The sequence below is a fragment of the Pagrus major genome, chromosome 12, assembly GCF_040436345.1.
Source record: "Pagrus major chromosome 12, Pma_NU_1.0".
NCBI lineage: Eukaryota > Metazoa > Chordata > Actinopteri > Spariformes > Sparidae > Pagrus > Pagrus major.
Genome location: NC_133226.1, coordinates 15256706 through 15271743, shown reverse-complemented (window position 1 = coordinate 15271743; position 15038 = coordinate 15256706). Strand labels below are relative to the sequence as shown.

The 15038-nt window shown below is 40.0% G+C and overlaps 1 protein-coding gene across 1 annotated transcript in view; it reads right to left on the bottom strand.

Annotated features, from left to right (window-relative positions):
- Positions 1-11255: 11255 nt before the first annotated feature.
- The window catches only part of lrrc75bb (leucine rich repeat containing 75Bb), a 31231-nt gene continuing 27448 nt past the window's right edge, over positions 11256-15038 (bottom strand). The window contains exon 4 of the mRNA XM_073478651.1: positions 11256-11859. Within this exon, the coding sequence (XP_073334752.1) occupies positions 11256-11859 (604 nt within the window). The remainder of the gene's footprint in view (positions 11860-15038) is intronic.

Below are 15038 nucleotides of genomic sequence, written 5' to 3'. Positions count from 1 at the left end.
CTCAAAACCTAAGGTGACTGAGATTTTTCCATCGTGGCTCCCACCCTCTGGAACCATCTCCCCCTGTTCTTAGAAAAAAGCAGGGCTAGAGAGAGTAGTTTTGTTTATTTTCTATTTTTCCTCAATATTTGTATTGTACTGCAACTTATGACTCTGATTTTGAGGTGCTTTATACATTTTTCTTACTTACTCGCTTCAACAAGGGAGTTCCTACACCACACCCACTCCAGGCCTAATTCCCTCAAATTCACAGACCCAACATGGCATATTTTGAGACATGGATTGAGGCTAATTACTGTTGAGAGCACTGAGAAAATATAACGAGAACTATCAGGCTTTGCAGAGGCTCACAGACAGCAACTAAAAATAAGAGAGTGAAGCTTGAACGTGTGAACGCCTCTCAATTGTACTACTTTGTTACGGTAACGGCAGAAAACTGCAGGAGGCACACATGCAGACGGTGGAACGAAGACTATTTTCTAACCAGATTTGGGGTTTTCACTGGTCTTAAGGCGAAGAAGATTTGTAATCTGTACAGTAAAGTGACTATATTTTGTCAGATGAATGAAGAGTAGTAAAAAAAAATGCTATATTTGCCTCTGGAAAGTAGAGCAGGAGAATAAAGTTGCATAAGATAGGAACTCTTCTTAATTGTGCTGCATGATGGCAGAAGACTGCAAGAGGAGACACACATTTCTATTCTTGCGCAAAATAAATAAATTCGAGCACTTTCAATGACTCAGGTCTATTTATATCCAATGTTTTCCCCTCAAACTGACAGACTTAGAGATTTCAAAGACCTGTGGGTACCCTGCTTCAGGATTGACTCTATATGACACTGAATATCTATTAAAGCTTTATACATAATACTGTCACACTGTGGACTTTATGTAGAAACATTGTATTCTAGATAATTGATTATTGGACTTTTTATACAGATAAATAAATTGTCCTCTTCAGGGGCCTGTAAAGTGTGAGCCTGTAGTATTGACTCGTTGGTGGACGCTGCATTGACTCCTACTCATTCTGTTGTGGCTTAGACTGACCGTATTCTTGCTTCACCCTCACCCCAAAATTAAATAGCTAATTTTGTGGAAAACAGCTTTTCGTGAAGTCACAATGTGTAAAAATATGTGAGTATTATCAACAAAAAATGGAGTATCAGAGGTGAAATGACTAATTCTGCAGACAAATGGTGTTTTACTACAACATCTGTTGTTTTTGGATTTTTTTTTATATTACTGCTGCATTCATGTGCATGTTGCATTTTACTGATGTAGATGTGTAAGGTTAGGCTCACTTTAACTACTTTATATACGGTTGGGTAGTTTAATCTACAGAAATGCATCATGTTCGATAAGATCACTGTATGTTTGTAGCGTCGCTGTCCTGTTAGTAGATAATGGCTGAATTTTTGAAAGTAGGATAATTTTCTGAACACTTCATCCTTCAGTTTATAAGAAACATTCAAATTCAAAACCAGCAGAGTTATGGAGTTTTCACTGATCGTAATGGTATGAAAAGGAAATGAACACTTGTAATCTGAAAACTAATTGAAGCTGTCAGACAATGTAGTGGGAAAAAAGTACAATATTTGTCTCTGAAACGTGGAGTAGAAGTACAAAGTTGCATACAATGGATTTACCCAAATAAAGTACAAGTGTTTATAATAAAGTACAGAGAATCAGTGTCAGCCCCCTTCGCATTAAAGGACAAGTGTGCACTCGTGTCCTCCATAGGGTGGTGATGTGATGTTGCACGGCCATGTTTGTAAAGTAGCCCAGAATGGACAAACCAAACAACTTTTACGTTTTTAGCACCCATCGTAGGGGGAGGCCGAGACAAGGGGTGTTTAATTGGTTGCAATCCGCAGCCGCACCACTAGATGCCAGTAGATCCTACACAGTGATCAGAAGAGAAGTGTCAGACTGGTGATGAAGAAACACAGCAGTGGTCAAAAGTCCAGTCGAAAATGAGACTTTATCCAAACAGGGAAAATAAACATCTGTCAGACTAAATAGAAACAGCTCCACTGGTCTTGTTGACATCTCCTCAGTCTCTCACATTCTGTTTAGTGTCCGCTCTTGACCTACCTACCCAGTGGGGGTTGTATCTGTGTCAGCACTTGTTACCTCTTGCCCTTTCTTTTCTGCACATTAGTTTGTTTTTTCAGCCGTGCAGACAGAGTTTCAGTTTCCTCTCAGCCTTCACGGAAAAATGAAATCTCCTTCTACATCACTGACTTTGTTAACAACACATCTTTCGGTCAATTTAAAATTTTAATGAATCTATTAAAGATCCCCTCCAGATGTCTTTTACAGGCTTTATGACATATAAAAAAGGATGTGGTTCCCCCCCCCCACGAAACTAATTGCCGCGTTAAACATTTTAAAAATGACAACAACGTCCATTTTCTGTGAAAGTTTGTGACCTGGAAACTTCAAGTTTCCACATCAAACCGGTTGTGCGATGTCACAAAATCATGTATGGCTGCATGTACTTGTCTTCAACTCAGATTTAAAATGTTCCAGTTCAACAGAAGATCTGGTGTCACCACACCATTTTCAGTGGAGGGGGTTCTCATTATGACTTCCCAGAGGTGAAGCATTTATAGTGCTTTTGTCAGATCAGCAGTCAGAAACACAAAACTGTTCAAATTACCATAAAACAGTGAAAAGCAGCGACTCTTTACATTTATAAAGCATGAAACAGAGACTATCATCCAATTATTAACACACTTTAGTATCAACATCGCTATTGATTCATTTTCTGATGACAAACGAAGCATTTCTGGTCCAAACACACCTGAGATTTGTCGTGGAGCTCAAATAAATGAGGGAAAAAAAGGATAAAGTACAATATTTGTCTCTGAAATGTAGAGTAGAAGTATAAAGCTGCATAAAATGGATTTACTCAAAAAAAGTAATGAAATGAGTGACAAACACAACTTGACACAATATTTAGATCTTTTATTGCGTTCAAGCAAGAACCATCCTCAGCACCGACGTGAGAGCCTCTTACAGCACTTTGCATTCACATGATTCTGTTCTGCCTCGCTCGACTTGGTCATGACATCTTGTTCTTCTCTTAGCCTTCAAACGTCATAAGATCATAATATCCACCACCTGCACTTACTCCTGAAACTCTTCTATACATATATCTCATCGTTTTGGACATATATTATGTTTTTATTAACATTCCCACAACACACAGGAAGAGGTTTCAACTCCCACTTGGGCTATACTCTCATAAATAAGCTGTTGAGATTCCAAAAAAAGTTGGGAAGCTGTGTAAAGCACAACCCTTCTTGATATATCGTCAGTTGAACACAGATCGATTGATTACATTCAGTTATTTATGTTTTACACAGTAAATTTTAGCAGACCCTCCTTTCTGCACGACTGTGACTAATCACCATAATGATGTGGTTTTTGGACAAAATTGCAAGGTCATGCAGAATTCACATGGATTGGAAATTGCAACATTGCAACTTCCCGGAGGGGACTGATTTCCCAACATCCTAATCATTGTAATACCTTGGTGGATTAAAAAAAATAAATTTTATTGGGCCCTTTCATGGTTTTATAGACATGAAAGCAGAGAGAAGACAGGATAGGGAATTAGAGAGGGGGTTTTGGTAAAATCATAATCATATTGGGAAAAAACATCAGGGAAATTTCCCTCACAGACATTGTGCCACTTTGACTAAAGAAGTACTCACGAGTGTTCATTTCCTTCCCACACTTGTTCCCAATAGTATCTGTGCCGTGTTCCCACAGCAGCCTCCCATGTTCACCCTGTTGCACAACGCAGATGAAATCTAATCGAACTCCTTCACTCTGCTTCTACTTACACACTTGATGACCACGTCATGGAAATTAAACTAAAATCTCTAAAATGTTTACTGGAAAACACATTTTCCTGGGGGAATTTGTTTAATTCTGCTACAAACAAGAAAACAAAAAAACCAAGACCCAACACCTTGTAGGGGGTGTTTTTGGATCCCTGGTGGCTCGTGGCCACTTTACTAACTAACTTTGGATGAGAACAAACAGCTCTCTCAAGTTCATGTAAGGATCGTTGTCTTCTAAACGTCTGGGAAAGAGTCCAACACCCATCTGTGTGCAGGATTGTGAAACATGAAACATGACCCCCAATCACCACACAGCTAACTCCCCCTCACCAACACACACACATATCAAACACACACATGCCAGATGTAGTACAACACATTGTCCATTACAACCTTCTTGGGAAGTCTCAGTTATGTGAGTTCACTCAGTGCATCATGCTAAATGCCACATGCAGCTCCTGTCATGAATCCAGCAAACACATATATCACATTTCCTTTTGTTCTCCTGCTGAGATCTGAGTTGTTTAGTCAGTGCACATGAATGAGGGACTTGATTCCAGCTTTACAAAAACATTCAGCTGCTTCTTGTACTGACAAGCCTCACACGAAGCTGACGCCCACAGCTGATGTGCTGCTGACAAGTGCCACTAGATGGAGCATGCATGCTTTCAAAGAGACGACAGTCTGCTGCTTGTGGCGTTTGTTCGAGTGGAGACGTTTGTCATTACTGGCAAATCTGAAAACATTGAGTATGTTATACAACAAAGGCAATAATGGTAATGTATACATCATTTAAATGTAGGTTGGGGCTCATTTTAATTAATTTATATACTGCTGGCCAGTTTGTGAAGGATGAAGGAGAAATGTAAAGTAATTAAGTACTGTAAGTACAAGTACATCAAAAGAGTAGTAGAATACTTGTACTTAGTTTAATATTCATACATAGTCTTTTTAATCACTTCTATGACTTATAACTTCTATTTTGAGAAGTTTACTCACTTACTTACTTGTGTAGCACCCACAGGGTACTTATAAGTACCCTATTGCTACAGCTACATTTGTAAGTGCCGTAAACAGACGACAAAAGAGACCAGAGAACAAAATAATACACCTAAAAACCTGAATATACATCTAAAAAACTACAAAAAGGTAATTAAACAATGTATAGTGTATCATTTTCAATGCAATTAGAGTCGTAACTTGTTTTGACTTTCTTTGCAGTTGTGACAAGTAACTTAGTAGATTTAATTCACTGTACTCAAGCAGTGATTGAATGTAACTGAGTACATTTACTCAAGTACATTAATTACGTACAACTTTGATTTACTTGTCCTTTACTAGAGTATTAGAGTATTTCCATTTTCTGTTATTTTATACTTTCACTCAACTTTGTTATGGAGGCAATTATTGCACTTTTTACTCCATTACATTTATTTGATAACTTTAGTTACTAGTTACTTTGCAGGTAGCATGTTGCATCAGAGCCAAAGCAGCACATCACATGTATTTATTCTTTATTGGCAATTAGGTTTTATAAACACTTATTCTGATAGTCTGAAAAATGCTGAATATACAGTCAGATCTGATAATCAGCCAAGACGAGAGTCTTAGTTTTGATTGTACTTTAAGTACATTTATTGCTGGAAAATTACTTTTGATTCCTAAGTACATTTAGTATCAGATACTTTAATACTTTAAATCAAGTGCATAGTTGTAGTTGTAGTTGTATGTGTGAGATTCACTTTTGCTAAACATTTTAATAAGATATCTTAACTTGACTTTTGTGTACTTTTAATAATACTTTACTTAAGTTCAATCTTGAGGTATTTTCCTTGTTAAGATTTAATAAACAAACATATAACAATCATGTTTGTGGCCCAAAGAGGTCAAATAAACCCAATTTTCACAAAAAGCAAAGACGAGAGGAATGTAAAAAAAAAATGAAAACAGATTTCTGCAGTTTTTTCTTCCTTTCCTCTCCTGTGAATCATCTCACAACCCCTCTGAATTATCTGGTGACCCTTCAGAGGGACCTGACACCAACATGGGGAATTAAAATACTTAATTCTCTATAAAGCACTTACTTATTGACTTGTATTTGTGGAGGAGTAGTTAAACATTGCAACACTGGCACTTTTACTTCAGTAAATGATAAGAGTTCTTTTTTCCACCATTATGATGAGCCAGCTCGTTCTGCATTACAGCCTTATGAGCTACTAAGTGAGCTGCTGTCCTTGTGATGATGTCGGAGAGTCTGTATTGGGGTCAAACTGCAGGAAGTTAGAAACAGAAGGGCGAATAAATGAAAACATTCCCTGTGCCTCCTACATCACTGAAGCACAGTGTGTAATAACCTGTGGCCTGTTACTGCACACAGCCCGTGTCTAAGAATAACCAGGTCGATGGATAACGATTTGGCTGGACTGTTGCTTTAGTGAACAAGGAGTGAAAAATCTGTGCAAACAGTTTGATGATGAAGCCTGTGGGCCTCTTTAGCAATGTCACAATAACACATATTACAGTGCAGGGGATGCAAATGTTAAACAATTTCTTTCATTGATAGTCGGCTGCCTTAACAAAGGATTATTGGTTATCATTCATAAGATGTGAAATATGTTGAAAATATGTTGAAAGTTGTTTCAACCACTGACATGGTTTATGTTTGATGCAAAATCAGAGTAGGCTTCAGTAAGAATTACTAGGACATGGCAGGGTTTTGTATTTTATTTTGAAAGATTGGAACTGGAACATCCTTTACTCTCAGTCTCAGTTGAAGCTCACTACAGTTTGTTCAGAAGGACTGACGATCAGCCAACTTTAGAATTGATTTTAAGATTTAAAAGTGAGCTCCTAATCCCACATGTGCCGGGTCGTTACATGAGATCCTCTGATACGGTTCTACTGGTTGTGCCAGAATATGGTTTGGTAACTCATTCAGACTCTGGAATAACCTACGCAAGGGCCTCAGGTTAGCTCAGTAACCACTTTTAAACGTGTAGTTTGTAGAATATGGCTGGCTTTTCGAAGAAATAGCTGGCATGCAGTGGTGGTCCTAGCTTGCATGACGCCCTGGGCGAACCTCACCTTCAGCCTTTAGCCTTCTAGCCATATCTTACAAATTGCTCCTTTAAATCTCTTCAGGAAGCAGCTTGTTGCACTTATATTCACACTCTTGATGCGATTCGAGTTTGTTTTATTTAATTTCATTATATGTGTTTTTTATTTTACGTGTACAAGCACCTTGTACCCTTGTTAAGAAAGGCGCTATACAAAATAAACATTATTATGTTGGCATCTGCATCTGCTGATGAGGAAAATGATCTGATACCTGTATGAATTAAAGCTGTAGAACAGCTGGACCTTTGGTTGACACTGATCTCTCAACCCCAAGGAGAGGAACGTCTGTTTTTTAATGAGGTGTTGGCTGAACTTTATGGTCATTTAGGAGGTTTTCTGGTGCTGTTTGACTGTATTGAGTGCTGAGAAGTGTTGCTAATAAATCATCCAACCCACAGATACCAGAGGGTAGAATAAATACGAGGAATGCTTATCAAACAGCAGCCGTCACGATGACCATCCAGCTGAATCAACACCTCTCTAAAACAGTTAGAGGACTTTTGTATTAGACTGCATTAGTCTCATCTATACAGGTACCTACAAACTTTCAACTGTACATATAAAAAGTGTATATATACCTCTTAAATGTTGCGAAATAGCAGTACCCTTTACAAAAGTACCTCACAGCTGTACTCACTGCTCATTGTTTATGTCTGATAAGCTGCACAGACATGAAGGGCTTGAACTGCTAAATGTCTGCAGGGTGTTTCAGCGTCGGCTACAAACCAGAACAGGATCCTCTGTTATCTGACACTCCTCCGTTTCTTTAATAGAGGGACGAGCAGGGATCGAAGATAGATGGCTTCAGGCTCTCCCCCTGTGCTGAACATGAAAATGCCTCGCTAGCAGAGCAGCTACAAGTCAGCAGGATGTTGATATTATTCTATCCCTGACAGGTCCATACAGGGCGCCGCTCTCATCCACACACTGCATTAAATGCTGACATGGAAACCAGCTGCTGAAAAAAACCCCAGAGTCATCAGACTTTCTCTAATGTGTCCCTGAGGTATAAGAGCCATTATTAACTTTCAGGGTTTTATATGTAAGTGTGCTGGAGGTAGAAGTATACAGACATAAAGCTGTTTTTTCATTATAAAATATAAGAACAAGTCCCAACTCTGTTTGTTTATCTAAAGAAAAAGAAATATAACAGAACTTGTTATATATGTAATGACAGATAAGACTCATTTATTTTTAAATGTAAACCCTGCTGCAATTAAAATAATCCAGGTACAAATGCACAGCAGAGTGTACAACTAAAACCTTTAAAAAAAAGGAGGATTAAACAAAAGTTCATCACGACCCCAAATAAATACTCATACTCCACATAACTGAATACATTTTTACGATTTGTGTAGACTTTGTTTTTAAAGCTGCATTGATCAATATTTTAAAAATGAACTATTTATCAAATGAACACTTTTGATGTGAAAGGAGTCGCTCAAAATCAAACACCTGGCTATGAGCCGACTCTCTGGTTCCCCTAGGCCCTGTGGAGCTTTGAAGCTCTTTCAGATCATTGTTGTGGTTTTCTGTCCCTTGAGCCTGTTTAGGTTGTGAAAAAGCTCTAAAAACAAATCAGTAATCACCGAGGACGAAAAATAGGGAAGCCTTTTTCCGCCAGTTAGAAAATAAAAAGATGAAAAAAAATATTCCCATGGTAAGACATCGCGAGATAAAAGCCACAGTTTATCTCATAACTTGGACTTTTTATCTAATAATTACAGCTTTTTTTTTAAATCTCAAAATTATTACTCAAAGAAATGGTTTTCCAAGTAAAAACTGCAGTGCATTTAATGGCCATTGATGGTTGGCTCCAATCCCATAGACCCCAATATTAAAATGCCTAACTTTATAACAGACATAAACATTTTTACAGCCTGGTGCAAAAAACGGCTGACAGCTAATTTTTATGCGCAAGTAAAGGCCACGTCTGCTTTGAGTGACAGCTAGCTGCTAGCTGCCTGGCTAGCTGTCAGTAACCAGGCTTCATTCAACCCACCTGTTTGCTACCCTGGGCATGTCTCCTGGGCTTCTAGCTTGTGAGTATAATTTAGCATTCAACAGCTAAAGAGTCAGATATTTCCTTCAGGAGGTGGTGGAGAACAAAAATTAGATCAAATTGGATTTAAATTCATCTGGTAGCAAGAAACATGATTAAAAATGAATGCCAATCTGTATCTGCTGGATGTGTAAATAAGCCGCTGTTTGCCGTATCCCCTTCATAGCTTGCTGCACTGCCCCCAAGTGACCTAAAAGACACGATTGTGATTTCTTCTCATTAGATCTCTATCTGCAGTCTCGACCACTATCTCACTTCTATGTGACTGATTGTACAACACACTATTTTCACCATTTTGAGAAAAAACGATCATCACTTCAGACCGACCAACTACAAAAAGTCAAAAAAAGGCAAATGTTACTCAAATCATGTTTATTTTTGAAGCAACAGCAAGCAAACATCACTTTTACTTTAAAAGCGGGCCACGATTTCAAAAGCCCAAATCAATTAAGTAAATGTATGACTGATTTTATTATGACAGACTGTGACATGTGTATCAACGCTGATGGTTTATCTGTTCAATCAAAAAAAGTTGCAATTAAACATTTATTTTCGGGTGTGGGCGACTTGGTGAGTTGTTTTTATGTCAACAACAACCCATAAAAACAAAGCTTGTGCATTCAGGGACGGAGTCGTCCTTAAAGTGCAAATGAGTAAACATTTCATTTCGACGATCAAAGGTAGTAATTTACTCTGCATGTCCGCAACACACACAGGCACACACTCTAATTATGCTCTCATAGACACACACACATACACGTACGCACACAAACCAAGCATCCTGTTCATTAATATCCCTGTAGACACAAATAAACAGATTTTTCCTGAATAATAGCATGGAAAGAGAACAGACCACATTAACATCTGTAGGCAGGGTAAAATGTGGGCTCGTACAGCTGGGTTCACATGCGGCGAATTTTATCAAATGCCCCCAAAAACAATCCCCAATAAAGTGGAATAATAATGTACATGTAAACATGCTCTCTGTGGGATCTGATGTCGCGCTACGGTAAACAATCATGCCCATTTCTTTAAAATAACAATACAAAAGGATGAGAACTACACATCGACAAAAAGAAAGTGTTGCAGTTCTTTCATGCCACAACAAAGATTTATGTGCACGCTGCAGCACCACAGAATATAAAAGCTGAGCTGTTTGTTTTGTTTGTGTGACATTGTCATTTCTGTGTACGCCTTTTAAAACAGAGTGGGCATCCTTCTTGTTGCTTATGGTCTGATTCATAAATAGAAACCTTCGTAAACCTCCAGTGGACCAAATTATCTGGGGCTAGTCCCGATTTGCTGAGAGAAAATAGATCCCCTGCTCACCATCTGCGCCTGAAGGGGCCTAACGAGGCCTGATAGAGGCGGTAATCAGTTCATCAGCAGCTTGAACGCTGCGTGTGTGTGTGTCGTCTGCATGTCTGCATGTGTGTGTCAGGCCGAGGCTTTTTTCCATACAGCTGCAGCATCAGTATGCTTGATTAACTTGTGATAACTCATATTTTATTTCAAAAACAGTTCCTGAATAAATGTGTGTCACAAAAGAAACAACTGGAAGCATATTGAATGCGAAAATAAGCTCACTGACTTTGAGTTCTGATACTAAAAACGTACATATTATAGCAAAGGATGTCAAAATTGAACCCATCTATCTCCTAAGTAGGACATTTAGTTACTTTGACTTATTCAGACTTTGCACAGAAACGGGGCAGTGGGGGCAAAGTTGTCAGAGAGGCCGAAGCAGCTGGGCAAACGTGCCCTGGGAATGTGAATTAGTAACGCTCCCCTTTTCCTCAGCCGCTACTCTTGAGGTGCCCCTGTGCAAGGCACTTAAACCCCAGCTGCTCCGGTGGAAAAATTGGCAAGAAATGGGAAGTGTCAATGTGTGAGGGCACGAAACTCCAGGAAAAGAAAGCGCTGGAAAACACAAACATGTTCGGTTGAACTTCTCTGGGATAAAAGAAGGTTGCATCAATCCATAAACAAAGTCTTTGAGTCTGTACAACCGCACAGCTGCCTGCATCACATTGTTTCAGTAGTCGGAGCATCCAGAGGGACACACAACACAGTTACTTATTTCAAAGTTATTTTCAGACACATGTGGGTCACTGTAAGCATCTGCCACAATGACACCTGCTAACACAGGAGGCTAAACTTAGGCTGGGGTGATACTGATGGATAGAAGGGGCAGCCAGTCTCAAAGAAAGTAGCTCTGGGCGATCACCTCCCACAGAAGTGCACTGGCACATTTTTTGACGTGTTTTCTTCTCCAAAGCCCCAGGCTCGAAGCTCCAGCCTGTCCTCCTCCTCCTCTTTATCATCTTCCTCTACATCCCCCTCCTCGTATAGACTGGGCTCCTCCACAGAGGTCTCCATGTTTGGGTTGTAGCCACTGAATCCCTGCGCCTCTCTGTATTCATAAATGGTGGGGAGGCTGCTGCGTAAACCGAAGCGGCGACGCAGGGCCACGAGCAGCGGCTGCGGCACTGTGAAGATATCCACATTGTTGCCCATGTCGACCCAGGCCAGGCAGGGGAACTTCTTGGGATCCTTCACCGCGTCTGTCAGGTCCTTCAGGATGGCCAGAGTCAGGCGGTTGCCGTTGACGGCTAGTATGGTCAGTTTTGGCAGGCCGCCGAGGCAGGGCAGCAGCAGCCGTAAGCTCTCGTCCTGCAGCTCGGTGAAGCTCAGGTCCACGGCCGACACCGCGTCGCTGCTGCTCTGGAGGTAGAAGGCCACGCGGTGGACGTCTCGGCCCGACAGTGGGATGCCTGACAGGTTGACGACGTCACCGGACAGTTTCTTCTTCAGGGTGGTCTTCAGACTGTTTGAAAAGAGGAGACAAAACAAACTTTGTTTACAAGTTTGATCACAGAATAGCCATGTGTTGCGACAAGCACTGACAGTTAGTTTTCCAAAAGTGTGTAAAGACAAACGACCTTTACTTCATCATACTGAGGTTATTGATTTAAAAGGCTCCGTAATGGGGTGCCACACTGTCCCACAAGTACAGGGGAACTGCATGGTATGCAAAAAAGAAACAGCATCCACCAATGGAGTATACAAAGTGCAGTGATCGATAATGTAACGGATGAGAATTTGCATTTAAATGTGTCTCGGTCCGAGTCCCGCGAGTAACAAATTCTGCCTCCTGGGCTGAATGTCACCCGCTGAAAAGCACCAGCTGTTTTCAGTTACGCGTGTCACTTCTTTCCTGCAAAGCCATCTCTTAGCCAGCTCTCTAAGTATGTTAGCGAAAAAAAAACATCAAAGACAATAAATAAATAAATTAATGATAGGCAAACAGACCAAACAAGGCAAAAACAGAAAATTGTGCTCCTTCTGTCAGGGCCAATTAGAAACAAATATGCGACCTTGTTTTGAGATGGGACTGCAGTTTAAACCCTGGGACAAGTGTCTTTTGGAAAACAGGGATTCAAGAGAGAAATGCATGTTTTCCTTTGGGTTTGTAAAAATCAGGTCACATGTGTCTGAAGTATTGTGAGTGACACATGAATAAGCCTCTTGAGCTGGTCAGGAAATTTGAAAGACATGAGAACTCACTGTTGTGATCCACTTCTCTCATGCTACAACCAATCAGTTTCAATTAAAAATGTTTAAACAGTAGCAGTGACACGCATCATTCCTTTAAAGGCCTTGTGAAAATCTAGTCAGTGAACGCAGAGACAGAGACAGTGAAAGCCTTAAAGGAACAATTTGGCATTTTGGGGAATACATTTATTCACTTTCTTGTTGAATTAGACTAGTGTTTTTCAGTCTTAGTCCTGCCCTGCATGTTTCAGATGTTTCCCCTTCCAACACGCTGTAAATACAAACTCAATACTGCCTGTATCCATTTCAAATTAAAAGCCCATTAGTGTTTCAGTAGACAGAATCACATAATTTCTTAACAGGGCTTTATTGTGACACATTATCCGTATGTGACCTCTTTAAATGCCGCTGCTGCCATCTTTTCTGCAGTTTCACACAGCTGAAGTCTTATTTAATTTATTATTTTGATGTTTAACTTTAGGAGAAGACAAGTTAGGTTGAATTGAAATGGTACACAATATGTGTTGCAGTTGCCCTGATGGACTGTAGTGCTGTTACACTCTCATTCATGGCCTCTTGTGCAAGATCTAGTGGTGACATTTGGTATTACCGGTCCATTTATGGCCTCTTATTAAACAGGTTTTAAATTATTTATGTCGGCCCAGCCTAATTGGAATAATTGGAAAAACAACTTGGAAAATCAGTAAAAATGTCGGTACATGACTTGTCAACTTTGTTGCCATATACACGCACATTCGTTGATGTAAGAATCTTTCCTTTTCTTTTTTTTTTTTTTTTAGCAATTCACGTGTTGCTCACATATAATTAGTAATATAATATGAGGTTGTAACAGCTAGTTTGTGTCCACATAGAGAAACCTAGATCAGTCAGAGAAGTTATTTGTTAGCACCCTAACCCTGACAAACACAACACACCTTTTTTCGTAACATCCATGTTGCTTCCAAATTAAAACTTTAAAGCTCATAAACTCATTGAAGTTGGATGAATGACATTGCAACTAGGAAAATGAGACCATCTGAGGAGCATGTGAATGCACACTTATGCTTGTAGCAGCTAATGTAGCCTCACTAACCTCAAGCAGAAATGAGGAGCAGGCTACAGAAGTTTGTGTAGCTTCCTCTGGAGCCATTAACTTTTCTTCACATACACGGTGGCACTTTCCAAGAACTGCAAACAGACTTTGATGTGTAAAGTCAGTGGAGTTCCCCTTAAGCAACGGTGAGCATCCGGCTAACTTAGCATTTATACGGGAAGCAAGAGGAAACAGCAAGCCTGGCTCCGTCCAGCTGGAACAAAATTGAACATCCAGCACCTCCACACTCACTAATTAACAGCCAGGATAACCCCCAGCTTCCAGTGTTTACACTAAGCTAAGTTAGTTAGCTGCTGGCAGTAGCTTTATATTCATCGCACACAAGAGTTAATTCTACCTTTCCTAAAATGCCAAACTTGCCCTTTAACTTTTGTCAGAATTTGATATCTTCTTATACATTGTGCAGATGAGACAGGAGGATACAAGTCTATGTGATGGATGGACAAACACACTATAAGGGGACAAAATTGGGCCAGAAACCAGGGTGATAAAAGGCAAGTGATAATCTATTTCCACCTGTTGTCTGCGAGCTAAGGTGAATCCATCTCAAAGAAAAATATTTAAAGTATCATACCTGTCAGGTTGGATCATTGCACCCCTCACTGCCTCTGATAGTTTGAAACAAAATGTTCTCTCTATACCAGAATGTGGTTAAATATGCATAGGAGAGATATAAGGCAGCTGCACGCATGTCATGGTAGCATTGGGGTGTTGGACAGAGCCTGCTGCAGTGCATTAGACTCCCTTTGTTTTTACTGGCATGTAGACTTGGAAGAAGTCAGAGGAAAGACATCTGCCAAACAAATGATAATGAGGTGGAAGCGTGGGAGACTTTGTTTAAAAAATCCGACAGGCAGGAGAAAAATGTTCTGTTTAACTGGCCTAAGGTTTATCCTCTCTTTGTCTTTGTCTTGTCTGCCTTTTACTCGTCCCTCTCCCTCCTCAGGCACAGTGAGGATTATCCTCGCATCTCTCTCTGCTCTCTGGTCTGTCTGGGAGCGTTATAAATCAGCAGGCTGCACTTTTTACATCTGTCACCCTTTCTGCTCGGTTAAGGGAAAGAATAAGATCTGTAGCACACCGGGGCTGTGATTCGAATGATTATTGATTCCAGGAGAAGGCTATAATTCATCTCTCCCTCCTTCATTTCCTCACTGTTGCTCATTGCCTCTCACTTTCTTGCTCTCTCTATTACTTGGCCTCTTTCGTTTCACTCCTGTAATCCCACTCCCTTTCTTGCTCTGAATTAGATCTGCTGGAGCACCTGCATTCCTGCTTTCATTTTTCCTTTTGCAATGCCTTACAGTATTTCTGCATTTATTACATTTTCATCTAAG